Raw genomic sequence first — 24330 nt, 5'->3', positions numbered from 1 at the left:
ACCAAATGCAGATGGTATGGCATTGGGATGGAGAGTTGTGTAATTACACGTTGTATAATATGATTATCAACCCAGCCCTTGGGCTGGGGGCAAGGCTATCCAACTTAGTCATTCTAAAACAAACAAAATGTGCTTATTTAAAGCATTTTAAGGCAGGAGCTGGCAATCCTTCATTAGTGATGGGCCATACTATCATAGAGTGCTGCAGGTGAGGACTGGAATGATGTCTACACCTCTATAAAATACTCGGTTACCAGTTTAATAGTAACGAGGGGATCCTAAGAATGGAATGGGAGGAAAAAACGAGGGGAGTGTGAATTGGAGGGCTGAATTAACCATAGGATTCTAGGTGCTCCCCTCAGAATTTCCACATAGAGATGTGAAACTTTCAGAAATGTTGAGGCACTTTTCCATTGGAAAAACCAAAACAGAGAATTTGGGGAAAATTTTAATACATGTAGTACTTATTTTTCCTGTCAAACTGAAACTGCTTCTACAGATTTAACAACACAAAATCCATCATTTATAACTTGGCATATAAAATTATACTACTTGGCATATTTATGGAATTTAACAATATAAATGACTTTGTTTTCTGTAGGAAAAATTGGAAAAATTGCAAGTATATCCAATACTTGAGAGAGGATCTGGGAGACCCAGATTTGAATCCCAATTCTGCCATGGAAGCCTGCTGGGTGACCTTGGGCCAGTCACACACTCTCAGCGTGACATCTCACAGGGATGTTGTGAGGATAAAATGGAGGAGAATGTTGTAAGCCACTTTGAATTCCTGTTGGATAGAAAAGTGGGGTATAAATGACTCAAATAAGGAGAAGGCAGGCCAGACTGAACCTCTTCACGTGGAGCACCAGACCCCAGTTGGCAGGATGCAAATTCTTGCTTTAAGGAATATTTTCAGAAGGGTTGCAAAAATGACTGAAAGTAGTGCCTTCAGGTAGTTACACCACTCCTGCAACTTTGGAACTACCATTTCCTATTACAGTGAGCAAAGCAACCGCCACAAGCATCAATTATCTGAGCAATCGCTGGGATGTTTGCCAGGAGGGAACCTAGATCTCCCCATTTCTGTTTAGGAAAGGCTACCCCCAGTCTGAAAACAATCATCTTTTAAGTACAGAATGTGTGGTGTTCATAATGCAGGTATTTAGGGTGCTGGTAATAATGAGAGTTGGTATTAAATATAATGTGTAATTTGCATAAATTCACAGTCATCTTATAGGAAGCAGGTGAGATGATTATCTCCATATTATAGAAGGAGGCTGAGTAAAAAGGGCTTCCTAAGGCCACCCAGTGAATTCATGACTGAGATGGGGCTTACTTTTGGATAAGTTCCTTGACTCACCCTTTTTGCCTTAGCAGCCATTTTAAAAATAACTTTTCAGTGTAATAGAGCCGTAGCTTCTTTTAGGGGTTCTTTGCCAGTTGTTCTACTGTACATGTTTTGTACAGTACTGTACTAGAGATATTTTGTACTGTACTAGAGATATTATCAAAGAAGAATTTGCAAAGACTATTCCTGTATCCAAAAGAAAAGAAAAACCTCGATGGATGACTGAGGAAACTCTTAGAATTGCCAGACGAGAAGCAAAAGTAGAAGGTGACAGAAACAGAATCAAAAGTCTTAAGTGCAATGTTCCAGCGACTCGCACGTAGAGACAGAGAGAACTATTATAATAACCAATGTAAAGAAATAGAAGAGAACAACAAAAAAGGAAGAACAAGAGATCTGTTCCACAAGATCCAAGAAATCAAAGGGAAATTTAAAGCACGGTTAGGCATGCTGAATGATCAACATGGAAATACTTTAACTGAACGGGACAAAATATATGGAACGAGAAATGCCTGATCAAGCAGGATTCAGAAAAGGAAGAGGCAATAGAGATCATATTGCAAATCTATGTTGGTTACTGAAGCATACAAGAGAATTTCAGAAGAGATTGCGTTTCATAGATTACAGCAAAGGTTTTGACTTGTGTGGATCACGAAAAGCTATGGCTGGTTTTAAAGGAAATGGGTGTGCCACTACATCTGATCGTTCTGATGCGCAACCTGTACTCTGGACAAGAGGCCACAGTTAGGACAGAATATGGAGAAACGGAATAGTTTCCAATTGGCAAAGGTGTTAGACAAGGATGTATTTTATCTCCATATCTCTTCAATCTCTATGCAGAACATATAATTAGGAAAGCTGGATTAGATTTAGATGAAGGTGGAGTGAAAGTTGGAGGGAGGAACATTAACAATTTGAGATATGCCGATGATACTACATTAATGGCAGAAAGTAGCGAAAACTTAAAATGACTACTGCTGAAAGTTAAAAGAGAAAGTGCCAAAGCAGGACCACAGCTGAACATGAAGAAGACAAAAGTAATGACTACAGGAGACTTACACAACTTTAAGACTGACAATGAGGAAATTGAAATTGTTGAAGACTTTCTATTCCTTGGTTCCATCATCAACCAAAAGGGAGTCTGCAGCCAAGAAATCTGAAGGAGATTGAGACTGGGAAGGGCCGCCATGAAAGAGCTAGAAAAGATTCTTAAGTGTAAGGATGTGTCATTGGCCACCAAGATCAAGTTAATTCATGCCATCGTATTCCCTATTACTATGTATGGGTGTGAAAGCTGGACATTGAAAAAAGCTGATAGGAAGAAAGTAGATTCTTTTGAAATGTGGTGTTGGAGGACAGTGTTAAGGATACCGTGGACTGCCAAAAAAACAAATCAGTGGGTTATAGATCAAATCAAGCCTGAACTGACCCTAGAAGCTAAAATGACTAAACTGAGGCTATCGTATTTTGGTCACATTATGAGAAGACAAGAGTCACTGGAGAAGACAATCATGCTAGGAAAAGTTGAGGGCAGCAGGAAAAGAGGAAGACCCAACAAGAGATGGATTGACTCAATAAAAGAAGCCACATCCCTCAATTTGCAAGATCTGAGCAAGGCTATTAAAATAGGATATTTTGAGGACACTGATTCATAGGGTCGCCATGAGTTGGAAGCAATTTGACGGCACTTAACACACACACACACACACATTTTTTTACAAAAAAAAAAAATACTTTAAGAGCCATAATGTCTTTAAGGGCCAACCTACAGTTGACAGTTATCACAGAAGCTGCGATCTGCAGTGGAAGATTGGTGGGGTCTTTAACTTTTTCTGGTGGTTTATCTGCTGAGAAGAATCTGCTGAACAAAAGCAGCCTGGGGAAGGTGATTTTTTTTTTAAGTTAAAGAGCTACCAGTGAGAAAGGGCTAGTAAGACTCCTTGTTTAGACCAGCGTTCTACTACAGTTCACAGCCTCTATGGATGTGTTTTGTGAAAGAAGGAAAATGTCCAGGTCAAACTACATGTGAGACTGACTCTTACATGGAGTTAGGGTGCAAGGTTGCTAAAAGCATTTTAACACAGTGAAGTAATTTGGCTAAAGTATTTTCACAGTGCTGGGAAACGGTCTTTCTGTGCATAGCACTACAGTTGATGTGACCTTTAGCTTTATTTCTCCATAAACTGGAACGGTGGCCTTTCAGTTGAGAACTGCATGTTTATTGCCAATCACGCACGCCTCATTTAACGGGCTCAGAAGGCTTCCTCATCTCTCCCAACCAGGTGATTAGAAGTTGGAACAAACAGTGAATGATTAAGCCACACAGAAGCAGGGCAAACACCTTGCCGTGATTTCCAGTCCATGTTTGTAGAGGGTCTTGATGCTTATGTGTGTGTACGGCATGAAATTAATTTCATGAGACTGTTCCTTCCACAACTGGAAAGTAAATTGTAGCCTGTTACTGATGTGTAGAAATGAGTAGGAGGGATGATCGCATCAACTACGACACCACTGGGGCATTTAAGTTGAAGACTGAAAGGTTATACTTGGCAAATAAAGTGAGCTCAGTTTATTAGCAATCCAGGCAAGTCTGATTTGGTTCCTTGTGTTAAAAAGAGGGCATATGAATCTACAGATCTTTTGTTCAGTTGCAAATTATTATTTTGAATAGCTTGATGTAACACTGTTGGTTTGTCGTTGTGTCTTCTGTGCAGTCCCGCATGGGACTGCGCAGGCCGGCCACGGAGGAATTTTTTCCAAGCTTCTCGAATTTTCAGAGCGCTTGGAGCACTCCCCCTCCCCTCCGTCTCACGTTGAGAACGGGCATTTTCCTGCCCAAACGGTCATGTGACGGAGGGGGGAGAGCGCTTCTTCCCTCAGTTCTCCTATCACCTCCGTGGAGGGAGAACGTGTTCTCGATCACAGCGAAATCGCCTCACGACTGTTTGATTGTTGGAGGTTTTATTCATTACGAATGGCCCCTTTTCATAAATATTTCCAGTGTGGAATGAAGATGGTGTTAAATGACGAACATTCAGAGTGTGTGTTTTGTCTGGGGGAATCCCACGTAGTTGAAACCTGCCCATTCTGCCATTTTCTCACCCCGAAGGCCAGGCAACATAGGGCTTCACGGTTAAAGGCCTCACTGTGGTAGAAGGTCCCTACCGCTTCGATGGGTTCCTCTGAGAAAATCTAAGACTTCGTCGGTATTGTCGACTCCCTCATTACCTTCAACTTCTCTAGCCGCTGAGATGCAAGATCGGTTTCAGAACCACTTAAGGAAAAGAAGAAGTCAAAGGATGACAAATCCAAGAAGTTAAAAGACAAAAATGAGTCCCTGTCCCGCCAGAAATTGCTGGACAAAACTCACCCCCTTCCTCTGCTGAAGCTGGAGGGTGAGAGATTCAAAACAGATAAAAGGAAGTATTTTTTTTTCACACAACACATAGTTACATTGTGGAACTCCCTGCCCCAGGATGTGGTGATGGCTGCCAGCTTGGAGGGCTTTAAGAGGGGAGTGGATATATTCATGGAGGAAAGGGGTATTCATGGCTATTAGAATGGATACTAGTCATGCTGCATACCTATTCTCTCTAGTATCAGAGGAGCATGCCTATTATATTCGGTGCTGTGGAACACAGGCAGGATGGTGCTGCTGTAGTCATCTTGTTTGTGGCTTCCTAGAGACACCTGGTTGGCCACTGTGTGAACAGACTGCTGGACTTGATGGGCCTTGGTCTGATGCAGCAGGGCCTTTCTTATGTTCTACATGTACCTAAGTTCCTCACGTTATCCTTAACTGACATACTTAACTTTTATTGGGAGATCTCTGGTTTGCCATCCTTGATTTAAAGGATGCTTACCTTCATTCGGCTATCCACCACACCCATAGAAAGTACCTTCGATTCGAGCACAAGGGCAATTATTACCAGTACAATGTATTCCTGTTTGGATTGGCCATGGTACCATGGGTTTTTACAAAGTGCATGTCAGCAGTGGTGGCCTTCCTTGCAACTAAAGGTTGTGCAGCCTACCCGTATCTTGATGATTGGCTGTTTGTAGCACACAACACTCAGGAATTGGAAGCCAATTTATCCCTTGCCTGTAGTATTCTATAGGATCTGGGTTTACTCATTAACACTGAGAAATCTTGATTAGTCCCTGTGAAAGTAATTGAGTTTATAGGCGCTGTGCTAGACACAAATGTTCATAGAGCTTTTCTGCCCATCCAACGTTTAAAAGTTATACAAGTTTTAGTACAAATGTTCTGTTCCAACAGGTTTCAAAAAACAATCCTAATCCAGAAACTCTTAGGGTTGGTGGCCTCGACCACTGCAGTCATCCCTTATGCCAGGCTTCAGATGCGAACCCTTCAGAACTAGTTCCTACATCATTTTAAATTAAATGTTGACTCTCAGGGATGCAGATTCTCCATACCTAGATCTGTTCTCCATTCCCTGCATTGGTGGACCATTGCACACAATCTGCTGAAGGGAACTCCCTTGGGTATCTCCCCAACGGATTTCACTGTTTACATAGACACTTTCCCTCTCGGGCTGAGGGGCTTCCTGCAACTATATGCTGGTTTGGGGTCACTGGTCCACAGTTGAGTCTAAACTCCATATTAATTTGCTCGCAATTAGAGCAGTGAGACATGCCCTTGTCTCTTTTTCAGCTGTCCTTGCAGGAAAGAATGTATTGATGGTCACCAATAATGTTCTATATCCACAAGCAGGGTGGCAGGGGATCGCTATCCCTGTGTGCCGAGGCTACTCTTCTTTGGCAATGGGCCATCTGGCACATCTCTCCTTTCTGCAATCCACATTGCGGGCTTGGACAACGTCATTGCAGACGCCCTGAGAAAGCAGGTGATACCCATACATGAATGGTCCCTCAACCCCTTCTACCTGTACCAATTTTTCCAATGCTGGGGGGTCCCTCAGGTGGACTTATTTGCCACCCTATACAACTTGCAGTGCCCTCTGTTCTGTACCAGAGGAGGCGTAGATCCCATTTCCCTAGGAGATGCTTTCAAAATCTCATGGGATCAGGAACTATTGTATGCTTCCCCCCACCCCCCGTTCCCTTGCTAGGAAGGACTATAGCCAAAGCGAGGGCAGAGGGAGCTCGGCTAATACTGGTGGTGCTCTTCTGGCCAAAACAGTTTTAGTTCCCCTCCCTATTTCAGATGGCCAAGCGTAACTATCAGAAACTGCCAATTGCGGACGACCTCCTACTTTACGGGGATCTTCGTCACCACAACCAAATTTCTCTACACCTCACAATCTGGCTCCTTCAACCCTAGAAGGCGGCCTGACACGTATAGAGGAGATAATGTTAGCTGCTAGGAAGCCCTCTACAAGGAAATCTTATAGTCAATAATGGTTTTATTTGTTAAGTGGGCTTCAACTAAAGGCATCACCCCACACTCGTGCCCACCCAGGGATGTTTTCACTTACTTGCTGGAACTAAAGGACCAGGGTTTGGCCAGTACATCTATAAAGGTGGATTCGGCTGCTTGTATCATGATAAGGTTCAAGGTTACACTCTGTTTTCTTTCCCGGAATCCAAATATTTTTGAAGGGTCTGTACAACCTTTTCCCTGTTGTAAAACCTCCTTTGCCTAACTGGAGTTTGTCCCTGGTTTTGTTGTAGTTAATGCATAAACCTTTTGAACCGTTAGCTATGTGTAATCTTTCTTTTCTTTAAAGTGGCCTTTTTAGTAGCCATCACCTCAGCTAGGAGGATAGGAGAGCTGTCGGCACTTTCATCCGAACCTCCCTTTACCAGATTTCATTCAGTTAAAGTGGTATTGAGACCAAGCTTGGAATTTAGACCAAAGGTGGTCACACCATTCCATTTATCTCAGGCTATTGTCTTACCTGTATTTCATCCTGCACCCCAGTCTCCTGCAGAACACGCACTATACACACTCGATGTTCGCAGAGCTCTTTTATTTTGTCTGGATAGAACCAAGCCATTCAGGTCACACACCAGTTTATTTGTCTGTTTTGAGGGACAAAAAAGAGGTCAGGCGGCCAATCCTCAGACCATATCCAGGTGCGTGGTGTCCGCCATACGGGTGGCATATAAATCCACTGAGGTGTCGTGTCCCTGTCCTCTCAAAGCCCATTTGACCAGGGCACAGGCTGCGTCACTTGCTTTTCTTTCCGTTGAGGTGCCCACACCCTCCTCCTCAGGTACTTACCGTAGCTTGCTATTCTCCCATGCGGGACTGCACAGAAGGCATGACAACAAAAACAGGCTTGCACTTACCTGTAACTGCTGTTCGTCGAGTGTCTTCATGCAGGCATGCATCCCTCCCTCCTTTCCCCACTGTGGGCTTATATTGGTGTTTGAGGGGTGGTCATTGGTCCCCCATCCACAGTGGCAAAGGGAGAATTGAGGGAAGGAGCTCTCTCCCCCCTCCATCACATGACTGCTTGAGCGGGAAAATGCCCGCGGAGGGGGAGCGCTCCAAGCACTGAAGCTTCAAGAAGCTTGGAAAAAATTCCTCCATGGCCGGCCCGCACCTGTGCAGTCCCTTGCATGCCTGCACGAAGACACTCGACAAACAGCAGTTACAGGTAAGCGCAACCCTGTTTTTTAATTATATTAAAAATTGGTCTGTGAATAGCATATAGTTACTTCTGGACACCTTGTGATAGATTCAGATTTCATGCTGTGGCTTTTTTCCCACTTCTCGGTGACCAACTTCAAAAAGTTCCTATGACACATGTTCATATTTTCCCAGTCTGGCGAAAGGTTCATATTTTCCCAGTCTGGCCTTATAATGTCGCCCAACTTGTTTGGAAACTTTTAAAACGTTTTTAAAATTTATATCAGGCAAAATAATATATAAGGTTGTACACCTTCCAAATTTTTGTATTCTGATATTCAATGAACACTATCAAGTTCTGTAGAAATCTTTCTTTAGTGACAGTTAAGCTCTTTTATCAGTAGGGGCTTTTTATTGGACAGTTGCAGAATACATGTGCTATCTGGTTTGCTGGCATTAAATACCAGCAGAATTGTAGTTTATAATAGTTTTCCTTCATATCATCACGTTCCTATTGATCTTGCCCCAGATCCATTGTGATTCATGCTGCAAGATAGTCTCCGATATCTTTTTTTCCCTTCTTTTTTATACTCCTGCCCCTTGTTTTGTAAATTATTCAAAAGAATATAGACCTCCAGTTTGTCCTTTACATACACTGTTTTTGATTAACAGTTTCAATTCTATCTAATTTGTACTTACTAAGTCTTTATTTTGTATTCATTGAGTGATGTCCCTAAGTCAAAAATACTTAAACTTGTTTGGAAGCTTCTAAGCACAAGTTGGTATAAGATTTGAACCTACACTCTGTTGCATTACAGGTCCTCCACAACAAAAGTCACTGGTGTGCATGTGATTTGCAGTTACCTCCTCATTCCTGAAGTATGCTTCTGCTTTGCACAAGTGTTGTAGTAATGGTGATAGATGTTATAGACATGCTTCGGTTTTCTGATTTGGAGATTTCAGTGAACTGTATAGCTTCAGTGAACTGTCTTGTCCATGGCTAATAAGCCATTTCTATTGGCTAATCTAATGGCAGTTGGTCTTTTATGAAGGGGGTCAGTGATCTTCCAGTATACCACAATGACCATATTAGCAAGTGTAAGCACAGTTTAGATTAACTCAGTATCTGAGGAAAGCACAAACCCTTTAGAGTAAAAATGGAGAGAGTGGTTTGGAGTATAGAGGCTTTGAGACTGGAAATAATGTCTAATTAGTAGTAATTTCTGAGATGATGAGGGTGAGAGAGGGAAGGTCAAAGTGTTAGCTGGGAGGGGTTAGATATTGGGATAGGCTTTCTAAGGAAATTCTGCATTTTCTTGACAGGGTCAATTGAATCTATTTAATTTTGGGTCTGCAAAACATTTTGTTCAGGAAAACTTCGTACAGTTTTTTTAATCACAAGAACATTTTTGAGTGAGATCTGATAATTCTTATAAAACTCCTCTATCAAGGATAATGCTGAAACACTATATGATTGCATTAAGTAGTATTAGTTCTCTAGTAATGTGGACATAGTACTGATAATGTTTAAGTAAGTTTGAGTTATGTAGGAGCCCCGTGGTGCAGAGTGGTAAGCTGCAGTACTGCAGTCTAAGCTCTGCTCACGACCTGAGTTCAATCCCGACGGAAGTCGGTTTCAGGTAGCCGGCTCAAGGTTGACTCAGCCTTCCATCCTTCCGAGGTCGGTAAAATGAGTACCCAGCTTGCTGGGGGTAAAGGAAAGATGACTGGGGAAGGCACTGGCAAACCACTCCGTAAACAAAGTCTGCCTAGTAAACGTCGGGATGTGACATCACCCCATGGGTCAGAAATGACCTGGTGCTTTCACAGGGGACCTTTACCTTAGAGTTTGAGTTGCAGATTTTTCTATTTATTGTTCTATTTATTAAAAATGATACCATATTATGCATTCCCAGAGTGGATTATTAACTGTTTAAGAAGAAAATACAGTGAAGACAGACAACCAGCCTCCAGTTCCACACAGAATAAAAAATGAACCCTAGCACCATTAATTTAGCCTAAAATAGGAGCAGTTAATCAGTTCCAAAGTTTAATCAACACAGCCTATGCCTGAAGCATTCTGTGGAATACCAATAGGAATAGGGCAGGACTTGTTTGGGAGTAAATTCCACAGATGCAATTTTGATACTAAATTAAAATGACTAAACTGAGGCTGTCATATTTTGGCCACATCATGAGAAGACCCACTGGAAAAAACAATGTTAGGAAAAGTTGAAGGCAGCAGGAAAAGAAGAAGACCCAGCATGAGATGGATTGACTCAATAAAGGAAGCCACAGCCTTTAGTTTGAAAGAACTGAGCAAGGCTGTTAATGATAGCATGTCCTGGAGGTCACTAATTCATATGGTTTTCATAAAGTGGAAGCAACTTAACATCATGTCATACACACACACACACACACAAAACCTTGATATTGAAAAGTACCTCTCTGACATTATTATTTGCTATACGTTGGCTAGTGAGAACACCTAGAAAAGGATCTCAGTGCCTGATCAGATGTCTGTGGGAGGATCCAATCCTCAGTTCTGTTATTATTCTGCAGCTTTTGTATTCTAACAAGAATGTTTCCCTTTTTAATTATGTGTTAATTGTGTTGTTTCAGTGATGTCCTTGCACTGCCAATCTTTAAACAAGAAGAACCTCAACTGTCTCCTGAGAATGATGCAAAGCTCCCTCCATTTCAGTATGTGCTTTGTGCAGCCACCTCTCCTGCTGTGAAGCTTCATGAAGAGACTTTAACCTATCTCAACCAAGGTAGGACTAGTACAAAACTGAATAAGCAAAGAAGCAATGTTTTCCATTGGCTTCCTGATTAAAGTTGAAGCCCTACCTGGTGTGGGTTTTGTTGAAACTAAGTTGATATTCACTTAGATGGTGCATTGATGGAATAATAGGGGAACTTCATGTATACCATTCTAAGTTTCCTAAAGGAAAAAGTTAGAAATGCAATAATACTTCCACTGGAAAAATGAAATCTGTTTGATCATGTCTTAGCATTGTGAAAGCCAGTTAATTTTCATAGAATCATAGAGTTGGAAGGGGCCATACAGGCCATCAAGTGTTTGTCCAGCCTCTGCTTAAAAGACTGCCAGTGAGGGGGAGCTCAGTGGACTTCATGTTGACTTGTACCAACAAATCATATGGTTCCAGTGAGCAATTCCTTCATTATTATTGCTATTTTGAAATATAGCTCTGACATGTACCTTCAGATCAATATTTTGCATTGAGTGGCAGTGGGCAATGGATCTTGCCAGTGGGAGGCTTCCTATTATAGTGGGAAGCCTGATAAGCCTATTGCCTAGGTTTGTGCTTCACTTCAACTACATAGTTGTCCTGGTTGCTGAATTAGACAGCTCCATACAATATAGTGGGTAGAATACTGAAACTAGACTAGAGATATATGTGGTTTCAACTTTCTCATTACCCTGAAGCTTACTGAGTGGCTTTGGGAGAAGGTCATGACTTTTAAACAATCTATGCCATAGGTTTGTTGTGAGAATAAAATGGGATAACACTGTGCTCCCTGAGCTTCTTGGAACATCAGTGGAATACAAATGTGAAATATTAAAATTGACTGTATGACTGCAAGCTGCAGTGAAAATGTCTTTGTGCAGCTCTCAAAATCTTTGTAATGTACTTGGTATAATCTGCTGGTAATTCCTGTGTATACTGTAGACATAAACATCATATTTTCCTGGATATGTTTGTTATTTAAACGCTTACAGTTTTGGCAACAGTTGCTATGCTTTACTGTGTTTGGTGATAAAACATGGAAGAGTTCAGGGTTTTCATTGATATTCAAAATAGCTATGAGTCTTCTTGAGACTAAACTGCTTCTGTCCTAATACAACACTTCATTTTGACTACTACAGAATTGGTTTTATAATTTCAACTTCTATTTTTTCCTACCTCTCAAATGGCAAAAATTAAGATACATGCACTAAGGTACCAGAGGGTGCAACAGTTTGTGTATCTCTTTCTCAAGTATTGGGTTTGTTTGCTGTTTTGCTTGTAAAAAATATTCCAGACTACAGTTTTATATGCTAACTATATAAATTATGCATTTTTGTTGTTAGAGCAATAAAATTAGGGTTGATAAGAAAATAAATGTTGCATATATTTCAATTTCCACTCAGGAGGGGGGATTGGGGAAAAATCTTTTTTCTATTGCTTCAAAATTTCTGACAACGTTACAACTGTCAATGGTTAATCATTCTTAAAAATATGACTGGAATGTATGTAGCATTGCAGATTTTGCTGCCCCAGAATGCACAATACACACAATTGCCATTTTGTCTGCAAGAGGCAACATATGTATATGCCCTTTTTAGAACACAGCAGGAATATGCACTACTTGCCCCTTTTAAACAAAATGGTATTGCATGGTCAGAGATAACTTCTGAAAAGGGCTGGAGTATCTTCTAGATAACTGCTCTCACCTCTCATTCATACAGAACTAAACAGTTGTTTTCTTCAAGCAGAGAATAAGCTTGAGAGAGTAATCTTAACTGTAAGATTAAGGGGGGAGGGGGGACAGGGGGGACACGGGGAGAGAGGGTTAACACCCCCAAATGGTTGAAGTAGCACTGGTAGTTTTAAAAAATGAATGCCTTCTTTGGCCATAGCTAAACAACATTAAAGTCAGCCTTCAAGCCTTTGTTTATGTTAGTGAAAGTCAGGAGAGGGAGCTGAGCCTATGAAGACTTGAGGGATGACCCCAGGTGACTTGCTACTACACAACTTGCATGAACTACCCAGGCCAAGCTGCTTGCTACTGTTCAACAGTGGCTTTCCCACAAAAGCTAGTCTGATGTAGTGGTTAAAGAACAAGACTGGGATCTGGGAGAACCAGGTTCGAATCCCCCCTCTGCCATGGAAGCTTGCTAGGTGACCTTGCTGGGTGACTTCACAGTGTTGTTGTGTGGATAAAATGGAGGATAGGAGAATGACATAAGCTGTTTTGATTACCCATTGTGGAGAAAAGCAGAGTATAAATGTGTAAATAATAGATAGAGCTGAAGATAGAGGGGAAAACTAGAGGGGTTGGTTGATGGATGGGAAGGAGAAAAGTGAACAGGAAAAGTGAGGATATGGGGGCTCCCAGGAGAAGAAGAGGAAATAGTGCGGGAAGGGGGATAAAGAGGAAATTGAGGTGAAAGTCAGGAGAGGGAGCTGAGCCTATGAAGACTTGAGGGATGACCCCAGGTGACTTGCTACTACACAACTTGCATGAACTACCCAGGAAATAGTGCGGGAAGGGGGATAAAGAGGAAATTGAGGTCCTTGCAGGTTCCCCACCATGCAACTGGACCATAGTTTTTCCAGATAGAGGCTGCAAGGGAGAGGGAATCTGATGGGGGAATAGATAAAGGTAGGTTGGCCTAAGCGCCGCAGGGCTGCGCCTCACCCCTCCGCCAGTGAAGTGTCTCCATGGCGCAGGCCACAGTGGAGACTTGTGGCGCCGGCGTGGGGGGGCGTTCCCAGGGTGGGCTGGAGGGCGGAGCTGCCATTAGGCAGCTCCTTATGCCCTTTTGGCCCCGGACGCTGGCAGCCAGGACTCGCTATTTTCCATGGGGCTTTTAGCCCCGTTGAAAATGAAAAAAGCCTTAAAGGCTTTTTTTGTCCTGGCGGCGTGCGGAAAACGGCTTAGGAGGAGGCTCGGCTGCGCCTCTTCCCCGCCATCCCCGCATCTCAGGAATGCACGGTTAATCGCTCAAAATGGTATGAGTGAGTAAGGAGCAAGAGACTTTCCTTTATTGCAAAACATGGTTGTGTCATACTGCCACGGCTGCTATCAAGATTGTCTGGGCCTTGTATTAAATGGTGTGATGGTCCAGAGTTTGAAGAGGATGTGGAATGCAAGACAGAAAATGTGTCACAGATTTCTCAGTAGGGCATACTGGGTAGAGGTGGAGTAGTATACAAGTCTTTATGCCTTTTCAACCTCACCAGCATATCCTGCACAAAGTACATGTCACGGTAAACTCTGGCAGCATAAGTTCATATAGCCTAGGGAAGAAGAGATGCCCATCAAGATTAGAACCAAGATAATGCCCCTCTCCTGTGATGCAAAAGCATAGCCCCATCACGTAGCCCCTGTTCGAGCCCTTTTTCACTCTGCACCCCTTCTCAACAGCTGGACAAGTCCTGAGTTTCCAATCCAGGGTAGCTGTATGGGCTGATCTCTCTCTCTCCTGGGGAGGCAGATCAAGAACAGACTTTCAGAGACCCAGGGTGACCTTTCCTAATATAGCTGGCTTAGATGCCATATTAAGTGGACATGTACATGAGCCCAGCTTGTTACTGTGCTCATAATCACTTCACCCCCTCACTTCTGTACCTTCCCCCCGCACAAAATCCTGGTCAAAAACGAACTCTGGGAACTTTTGACCTGTGAATGCGTGTTAATTGGAGTTGGCTGCCCATCCCCAGAAACTAGGATTCCACACACAAATTTCCCTGGCTAATGGCATATAACTAAATTCAGGTAACATGCTTTCCTTCATTCAAGCATGACATGTAACTAGAATTGGATTTTCCACACTAGAGGGCATGAGAAGGGCAAGACTTGTGCATCATGTGTATGACAACAAGTTGGGTTTGAGCACATTTGCTTAAAGTGGTGTTAAAGTGTTGTCTTAATGCTGCTTAAGTGTTGGCAGCTTAAGGGGTGAGAGTGGGTGAGACTTAATTTATCCCAGATATTGTTGTGCATCCAACTTTAGGGTGAAGGAAGTTCCTCCAGCCTAAGGAGCCTTCTTCCAGATTAACTGCCCATTCCTGAGATTCGTGCCAAATCTCAATAGGAGGCAGCGTGACCTCCCTGCCAGCGTAAGTGCGTGTAATCACACAATTACATGCCTGATAAGGAGGGCTTTCAACTAAATCTTCCGGGGGAGCGAGACGTAAATTTAAAGCCTGAAGTGAGGACAATAACTGCAAATATAGATATGAACGATTTGCAGAGGGTAGCACATACGCAAGGAAAGACAGTTCAAAATGTAACAATGGGAGGGAGACAATCTTAAATAAGCTGCCAAGAAGAAGGACCTGTGGTCCAAGGTGTCTCTACACTAATGCACAGGGCATGGGAAATAAGCAAGATGAACTAGAACTTTTTTTTAATAGATTTTTTATTTATATGAACTAGAACTTTTAATAGCATAAAGCAAATATGATATAATAGGCATTACGGAAACCTGGTGGGATGAGTCTCATGATTGGAATGTATTAATTGAAGGGTATAACCTATTTCGGAGACATACCGTATATACCCGTGTATAAGCCGACCCGCGTATAAGAAAGATGTAGTAGTAATGGGAGATTTAAATTATCCTGACATCTGTTGGAAGGCTAACTCTGCCAAAACAACTAGGTCCGACAAATTCCTTACTTCCCTTGCAGACAACTTCATAGTCCAAAAAGTGGAAGAAGCGACAAGGGGAACAGCCATTTTGGATCTGATCTTAACCAATTATGATGACTTGGTTTATGGGGTAGAAGGAGTGGGATCTTTAGGTGGGAGTGACCATGTATATATAATGTTGAAGGTCCCCCAAACGAAGTGCTATCACTCATTTCAAGATGATATGTCTTTGGAAAAGTCTTTTAAAAATACAATCTTTAAACAGAGATTATTTCTTTTGCAAAGTGACTGAATTAAGATTTAAGTACTAAGATACTACAAAGAAATAATTTTTTTGCGAGCCTTAGAACAAAGGGACTTTTGAACTGACTGCAAAGAACCTCAGCTTGACTGCATTAATGGGGCTTGACTACACAATATTTATAATTTGCTTTCCAGTCAGTCTGAATTAAAGGATATTTGTAGTAATATTTAATTAGCACATTACTTTAGCAGGACAGTACTCAGCTCAAACCCAACCCCTTTCTGACTATATATTACTCTTCCTACACACTTGACACTGAGAGACACTGTCCTTCAGTGTTAATCCTCTGAAGATGCCTGCCACAGTTGCTGGCGAAACGTCAGGAAAGAAAACCCCAAGACCACGGTTACACAGCCCGGATAACCCACAAGAACCAATGAACTCTGACCGTGAAAGCCTTCGACAATATTTAACTACATTGTACCAGAAAAACAGTAGGGCATTAAAATATCAGAATTAGGCTTTTACAATAAAAGACCACAACATACAGCTTGACAGCCTTTTCTCTTTGCTCTTTCTGATTTCTTGACTTATTTAACAGTGTCCATTGGATACTTGAAAGACCAAACGTATCTCTTCCTCCTCTTAGTCCTTTGTTCTACAGCCATTTCAAAACATAATCAAAATGACAGATGTGTAGGCAAATGTGTTGGTGCAGCAGAAAAAGTTTGAAAAATAGCTAACTTCTTGAATATTTTTTAAATTAAAAGCAAGTTTTTGAGCTCTCGACCAGTGCATAGATGTTACACTAATAAAAGAAACTGGGTAAGGATGTTCCTCCTCAACATGGTGAAAAGGACCAGAAACTTAGTGGAATAGCCCTGGAAATGCCCCTCTCTCTTTTTTTAATGTAATAACAAATAAGTTGAGTTTTGAGGAACTTAACGCTAGGAATGTTAAAAGTACTTGGGAGGAGTGAGTGGGGCAGGCCTTCTTGTAATGATGCAAGTACACAGGCAGAACTGGTTGAGCAGAGTCACCCTAGGAAGAAAAAGTGGCTTAGTGAGGCATGGGGCCGGTCACCTAGATGAGGCTTCTAATAGTTAAGAAAGAACACCCCCACACACACTTGCGTGCAGCCTCGAAGACAGAGCGCACGAACAGGAGTAATGCATAGAATCACTTCACATAAGAGCAATTGTGAGCTTGTTAATGTTTAAACATGTAAAACAATAAACCAGGGTTCGCCAAACTCATTAGTCAAGAGAGCCAAATATCAACAGTACAACAATTGAGATTTCTTTTGAGAGCCAAATTTTTTAAACTCAAACTATATAGGTAGGTACACTGTTTATTAACTTAATAAACTTTAATTAAAATTTAGCAGAAGTGGAAACCAGTAGAGCACCTACTGCACAGTGGGTGTGAGAGATCCCCCTCTCTGAGTTTGCTTCGCCAAATCAGTTGCTCAGACGTTGATACAGAAACAATCGATTTATTGAAGCCTTCAGGAGATGAGACAGGCACAGGTAGAAAGTTGCAAGTGAGGGGCTATACGGGTTTACAGAATATATTGACTCCAGGGCACTGGGGCACTGGGGTTCACACTTATTGTTATGGGAAGTTACAAGCTTGGCATAATACAAAACATCAGACAGATCCCAGGAAGTCTGGGCGGCTATCACACTTCCAAGGCCGCATCGGCCTGAGGGAGTACTGGCAGGAAGAACAGCGGGGGGGGGGAAGATACATGGGCCATCAGGCCTGGCGCCTGAGACCAGAAGGTGTGAACTGCTTTTACGAGTTCACTGATAACACAGCAGGTGATGGAAAGCAGAGACACAAAGACAGAGACCCTCACATTCTGCCCCCCTTAAGGCCCCCCCCCGGGGTCCCCGAGAGGACGAGGCTTATCGGGATAAGCAAGGTGGAATTCCCGGACTAAGCGAGGAGCCGCCATGTGGGGTGCGGCCACCCATTCGTCATGAGCGGAGCCAAGGTTTTTCCAGCGAACAAAGTAAAACAGTTTCCCTTTCTTCCATTTGGAGTCTAAAACCTTGGATATTTCCAAATGGGTGTCCCCTCCCACTACGGTAGGAATCTCGTGTGCGGGAGGGGGATGGAACTGGGGGGCTGCCACATAGGGTTTGAGGAGGCTTATATGAAAGACTGGATGGACTCCTTTCAGAGTTTTTGGGAGGTCCAGTTCCACAGTAACCTCGTTGATTACTCTGGTAATGGGGAAAGGTCCCACATAACGGTCGCTCAGTTTTTTGCAGGGGCGAAGAGAGCGGAGGTTTTTGGTGGACAGATAGACTTGCTCCCCCACCTTGAGTTCCCATCCCGGAGACCGGTGTTTGTCTGCTTGTTCCTTGTACTTGCTTTTTGCCCTTTCCAGATTTTTGAGCAACCATGGCCAGGTGGATTTAACCACCTGAATCCACTCCTGAAGGTCAGGGGTAGACTGGAGCTCTGGCGAGACGGGGGCAGAACCGAAAGGGCCGAAATCCGTCCCGTATATAACTTGGAAGGGACTAAAGCCGGTAGAGGAATGAGGCGCATTGTTATACGCATATTCGGCAAATGGCAGCAGGTCGACCCAGTCGTCCTGGTGGAAATTTACATAGCAACGCAAATAACATTCTACCACCGCATTTACTCGTTCTGTTTGACCATCCGTTTGGGGGTGATAGGCGGAAGAAAGGCCCTGCTCTTCCACTCCCATTAACTTTAGGAAGGCCCGCCAGAATTTGGCAACAAACTGGACCCCCCGGTCGGAGAGGACCTTCCTCGGGATCGAGTGTAGCCTGAGGACGTGTGTGATGAACAGTTTAGCTAAGCCCTGGGCTGAAGGAAGGCCTGCACATGGAACGAAGTGAACCTGTTTGGAAAAGAGGTCTGTGATAACCCAAAGAACCGTTTTTCCCCGACTCGGAGGTAGGTCGGTGATAAAATCCATGGCGATGACTTCCCAGGGACGGGAGGGGCTCTCAAGCGGTTTGAGAAGCCCTGGGGGTTTTCCCATCCGTTTCTTGGCTGTGGCGCAGGTGGGGCAGCTGCGCACATACAACTCTACATCAGATCTCATACCGGGCCACCAGAATTGTCTTCGAACCAGGTGAAGCGTTTTTATGAAACCAAAATGACCCGCTAGCCTGGCACCATGTACAAGTCCCAATACTTCCTTGCGAAGAGAGGAGGGGACGTACAGTTTCCCCCCTTGCACCCACCAAGTGTTGGTACGTTCCAGACCAGTGGGGAGGAGATGATGCTCCTCCTCCTGCAAGGAGGCGTCCCGGAGTCGCTGTTGGAAGGCTTCCGGGATGCCTTTGAGTGTAGGGGGGGTCTCCGGTGGTCGGGCTTGGGACCGGGTGGTGACGGCTAAGCTGGGAACTTCCCCTCGCTGCTCGGGAGTGAACAGGGAGTCGACTGGGCGATCGAAATCGTTGCGATACTGGGGAAGTCGTGACAAAGCGTCGGCTAGGGCATTTTCTTTGCCAGGGACATGTCTGAGAGTGAACCGGAACTTAGCGAAAAATTGGGCCCACCGAACCTGTTTGGCATTGAGTTTTCTAGCCCCCTTGAGGGCCTCAAGATTCTTGTGATCGGTACACACTTCGAATGGCAGTTCGGCCCCTTCCAAGAAGTGTCGCCATATGGTAAGGGCATGTTTGACCGCTGCTGCCTCCTTCTCCCAAATGGCCCAGTTGATTTCAGACTGGGAAAACTTCTTGGAGAAGTAGGCGCATGGTCTCAACCGTCCCCCCTCATCCCTCTGCAATAGGGCCCCGCCCATGGCTACATCCGAGGCATCCACTTGCACCACAAAAGGCTTGGTGCAATCTGGGTGAGCCAAAACGGGTTCGGATGAAAAAAGTAGCTTCAAACGTTCAAAAGCTAGCTGGCACTGGGGGGACCATTGCAAACGGGCTGAGGGAAGCGCGGCGCTAGCCCCCTTGTCCTTGGTACGCAACAGGGCAGTGAGGGGAAGCGCAACTTGGGCAAAGTTAGGAATGAAGTTCCGGTAAAAATTGGCAAACCCCAAAAACTGCTGAAGTTGGCGGCGGGTAGTGGGGGGTTCCCAGTCCCGCACTGCCTGGACCTTGGCGGGGTCCATTTCCAACCCTTGGTGGGAGATCACATACCCCAGAAATGTAATGGAGGGTTGGTGGAATTCACATTTGGACACCTTAGCATACAGTTTGTGCTCCCGCAGCCGCTGGAGCACCTCTCGCACTAGGCGCACATGGTCTTCCATGGTTTCAGAGTAAATAAGGATGTCATCGAGAAATACCACCACCCCCCGAAACAGCAAATCATGCAAAACCTCATTAATTAATTGCATAAAGACACTCGGAGCCCCCGAAAGTCCGAACGGCATGACTAGGTACTCAAACATCCCAAAACAACTGGAAAAGGCCGTTTTGGGTTCGTCTCCTTCTTTGATGCGAATGCGGTGGTAGGCTTCTACCAAGTCCAGTTTGGTGAAGATTCGGCCCTCCTTTAATTGTGCTAGAAGGTCAGGAATAAGAGGGAGGGGGTAAGCATTAGACTGGGTGACTGCGTTCAGTCTGCGAAAGTCAATACACAGTCTTAAATCTCCCGTCTTTTTCTTGACAAAGAAAGCTGGGGCTGAATAAGGAGCCTTGGAGGGGCGTATGAAACCCCTCGCCAGATTGACATCCAGATAGTCTCGCAACACTGTCTTTTCACTAGGGCTCATGGGGTAAACCTTTCCCTTAGACAGTTTGCCTTCCCCTACAATCTCGATGGCACAGTCCGTTTCTCTGTGGGGAGGCAGTTCGTCGCACTCTCTAACATCAAAAACATCAGTAAATTGCGAGTACTCAGAGGGTAATTGAGGAGAGACTGGGGCGGGGGACCCTACCAGTGCGGCGGCTGGAGTCCTGAGTACCCGTTCCTTGTCATGCAACCCACAGGGGTTTTCGGGGAAGGAAAGCACCCGTTTAACCCAATCAATGGAGGGATTGTGCCCCCTTAACCAGTTCATCCCTAACACCACAGGGGTTACAATAGGGGCGATAGTGAAATACAACCGTTCCCAATGTTCCCCCACGGACATAATCACGGCTGCAGTTCTGTGGGTCACCGGGCCCCGTTTAAAGTCAGTCCCGTCCATTTGGGAAAAACGGAGGGGTCCCGGAAGCCGCTTGCGCCGGACACCCAACTTCTTGGCAGTTTCCTCATTTATCATGGTGCGGGCACACCCCGAGTCGACCAACGCGGGGACCTCTAACGGGGGACCCCCTTTGGGTAGGGACAGATGGACACGCACAAATACATTGTCCTCTTGGGCGCTTACCATCGGTGGAGCTCCTTGCACAACGATAGGGACGGTCTGCTGCGGAGCCCCCTCTACAGCAGACCGACGGCGTTTTTTGCCGGCTGTTCCCACTCTTCCTCCTCGCTGGAAGAGGGGGACGGGGTAGTGGCCTCCGGGGAGCCGTCCGAATCAAAGACGGTATTTGTAATCCGGGACCCCGATGGGACCGTAGAGTCGGATGCCCCATCCTGGGGACGTGCGTGGAGAGCGGAGGGTGCGCCGGAGCGCCGGCTCAGTGGTCCACTTCTGCGGCGAGGCTGGCTGTCGGCGGCCGGTTTCGTCGGCTCGGCCTGGGTTTGGCGGGGAGGGGTCGGACGGCCTGAGCGAGAGGGGCATTGCGATGCAAAGTGACCCTTTCCCCCGCAGATCAGGCAGACGCCGGCCTCGAACCGCTTGCGGCGTTCCGCGGCCGAGAGGACCCCGCCACCCCCTTGCCGGAGTTCCCGGCCACGGTCACCCCGGGGCCTGGGGTCTCGCCCAATCCGTTGCTTGGACAAGTTCAGGAGTTGTTTGCGATTCTCGATGTCAGCAGCATGGCGAACCCAACCTTCCACATCCGGGGGGTTCCCTTGCATGAAGGCCCAATGTTGGAGGTCTGGGTTGAGACCCTCCCTGAAACATTGTACCAAGGTAGCCTCACTCCAGTCCAGAATTCGGCTAGCCAGTGACTGGAACTCACTTGCATACTGCGCCACCGACTTAGTCCCTTGGCGCAGTTGCATCAGGGAGGCTTTAGCCCGCTCACCTAGAGTCGGGTCCTCAAAACGGTTTCGGAGTGCTACCATGAACTCGTCCAGGGTTCGCAGCACCGGCGAGCGGAGTTCATACTGCAACACCATCCAGGCAGCCGCCTCCCCTTGCAGTAAGGAAGCCACGTACTGCACCCGGGACTCCTCAGAAACGAAGGTTCGGCCTTGTTCCCGCATAAAAATGTCTACTTGGACCATAAAAAAGGTCAACTGGTCTCCCGACCCGTCATACGTGACTTTCAGGTCCCGACGGGCCGGGGGGGCAGGGGTTGCGGGCGGAACTACTGGCGCCCCGTCTGGGGGAGCACCGGCTGGAGGTTGCAATTTCAGCGCATCTAGGGTCGTGGCCATCTCACCCATTACGCGTTGCATGATCTCCATCTGCTCCTGCATAGCCCGGCGGTCTTCCTGCCACTGCTTTCGTTCTTCCTCCATGAGGGCCTCTTTGCGGGCCGGGTCCCCTTCGAGTCCCGTGCTGGGGAAGGCCAACCGGCGATCCTTCGCCGCAGTCCGCGAGAGCGACCAGCCCTTGGGAGAGTCCAGCCAATAAGTGAGCCCCCGGGGACGTCCGTCCCGATCTTGGTCGGGGGCGCGACCCTTCGGTTTCTTTGGCTTGGCTCCCTCCTCTTTAGGGTCCGGCTTCTCCGGCTCGTCCGGTTCCTTGGGGGCATCGGGGTTAGGGGTGGTGTCCTCGTCGGCTGACATTCTGTCCAAAGCGGTACAGCTGCAGTCCGAGAGGCAAGGACTTGCAACTTAATGTGAGAGATCCCCCTCTCTGAGTTTGCTTCGCCAAATCAGTTGCTCAGACGTTGATACAGAAACAATCGATTTATTGAAGCCTTCAGGAGATGAGACAGGCACAGGTAGAAAGTTGCAAGTGAGGGGCTATACGGGTTTACAGAATATATTGACTCCAGGGCACTGGGGCACTGGGGTTCACACTTATTGTTATGGGAAGTTACAAGCTTGGCATAATACAAAACATCAGACAGATCCCAGGAAGTCTGGGCGGCTATCACACTTCCAAGGCCGCATCGGCCTGAGGGAGTACTGGCAGGAAGAACAGCGGGGGGGGGGGAAGATACATGGGCCATCAGGCCTGGCGCCTGAGACCAGAAGGTGTGAACTGCTTTTACGAGTTCACTGATAACACAGCAGGTGATGGAAAGCAGAGACACAAAGACAGAGACCCTCACAGTGGGGTGGTGAATGGCTGTGGGGAGAGTGTAAACCCCCCCCCCGGTTCCTTTTGAAAGAGGCACAAAGTAGCAGGAAGAGGGGAAACCTGTAGTAATAGGCCAGGGGAGGGCTAACAATTGCCAGACAAAAAGGCCCACTGTTTTCTCCCCACCACCACCACCACCCAGCGAGGGTCCAGATGTCCAGGGATCCCAGGCACAGAGGAAGAGGCCAGCAGGTCCCCGGTCTGTGTGTGTTCCATGCAAACAAACAAGGGGAAGATGCACAGTCCATCCTTCCTTCCCCCCGTCACGGACATGCCAGTTCCCTCCTGGCCAGAGGGAGGGGCAGGTGCTCACCCCCCCCCCCACCATTCTGGGACCGACGGGCTCCAGATTCAGGGCAGGCAGGCAGGTGCCCGGGCAAGGTGGCTTGGCTGGAGGAGACCCCCCCCCCAGCTGGGGGGCAGGCAGGCAGGGCCGCGCACCCAGGCGGCTTCCACGGGGGGGGGGAGAAAGGAGAGTCCCCCAACTGCCCCTTCCTCCCTCCCTCGAGGCCACGGCGCCAGCCCCCTCCCCCCTCCCAGGGGCGGCCTGAGCACGGCCTTGGGCCCGCTCTGCAGCCCTGGGGGCGAGAGCGGCCGTACCGAAAGAGGCCCGCGCGGCAGGGAAGGGGGAGGTGGCGGCCGCCGGGGCAGCTCGCTCTCTGCCTCCCCCTCCCCTCCGGGCTGCGGGCGGCCTCAAGCGAGAAAGGCGCTGCGCGGGGCTTCCTCGTCCAGGCGAAGCACGTCCAAAGCAATGAGAATTTCTCTCGAGCCTTTCTGAAGAGGGACTCGAGGAGCCAACAGCAGAAGCCAAGAGCCAGCAGGTGGGTTTACCGTGCAAATATCGAAACCGCGGCTGCTCCCTCCGCTGCTTAAGAAACCCCCAATCCCCACAGCAGGCCAGCCAGCAGCAGCAGCAGCACGTGGTCGCTCCTTTGTAATTCGAGTGCCTCCTGTGCAGACTTCTCCCCACAGCAGGCCCGCCAGCAGCAGCGGCACGTGGTCGCTCCGACGTAACCCAAGCGCCCCCTGCGCAGACTCTCTCCCGCCCCCCGCCCCTTTCGTTACTCAGCCGGGCTCGGACATGGAAAGAGCCGCACTCAAGGGCTCAAAGAGCCGCATGCGGCTCGGGAGCCGCACTTTTGCGACCCCTGCAATAAACCATTTAATAGTTTAAACGGTAGCTTTTAAAATGTACATCCCTACTCAAAACATTACCATGACTTTGTAATGGTTTTGTTGTTTCAGTTTTGTTGTTCTTTCTTTAAACTGATCAAGGAAGTGGTTGGAATACTTCCTTTATAAGGAAGGCTAATGATTGGGATTTTCTTTTAATCAACCCAAACTGTTAAGATGATAAATAAGTTTGTCAGATTGGTTTACTGAATCATTATGTTATGGAGATGATAGAGATTCCTCCCCACCTTATATTATTAGGGACATCAAGTGAAGCTGAATTTGTGGTTGAGACAAAA

The 24330-nt window shown here is 46.3% G+C and overlaps 1 protein-coding gene across 1 annotated transcript in view; it reads left to right on the top strand.

The window, feature by feature from the left end:
• TFCP2L1 (transcription factor CP2 like 1) overlaps window positions 1–24330 on the top strand; it is a 65033-nt gene that overhangs the window by 8894 nt on the left and 31809 nt on the right. The window contains exon 2 of the mRNA XM_056861150.1: window positions 10533–10684. Within this exon, the coding sequence (XP_056717128.1) occupies window positions 10533–10684 (152 nt within the window). The remainder of the gene's footprint in view (window positions 1–10532; window positions 10685–24330) is intronic.

Source organism: Euleptes europaea, chromosome 15 (assembly GCF_029931775.1).
Source record: "Euleptes europaea isolate rEulEur1 chromosome 15, rEulEur1.hap1, whole genome shotgun sequence".
In the NCBI taxonomy this organism is placed as follows: domain Eukaryota; kingdom Metazoa; phylum Chordata; class Lepidosauria; order Squamata; family Sphaerodactylidae; genus Euleptes; species Euleptes europaea.
Note: the sequence above shows the minus strand (reverse complement) of the source record. Positions and strands in the feature narration are given on the sequence as shown.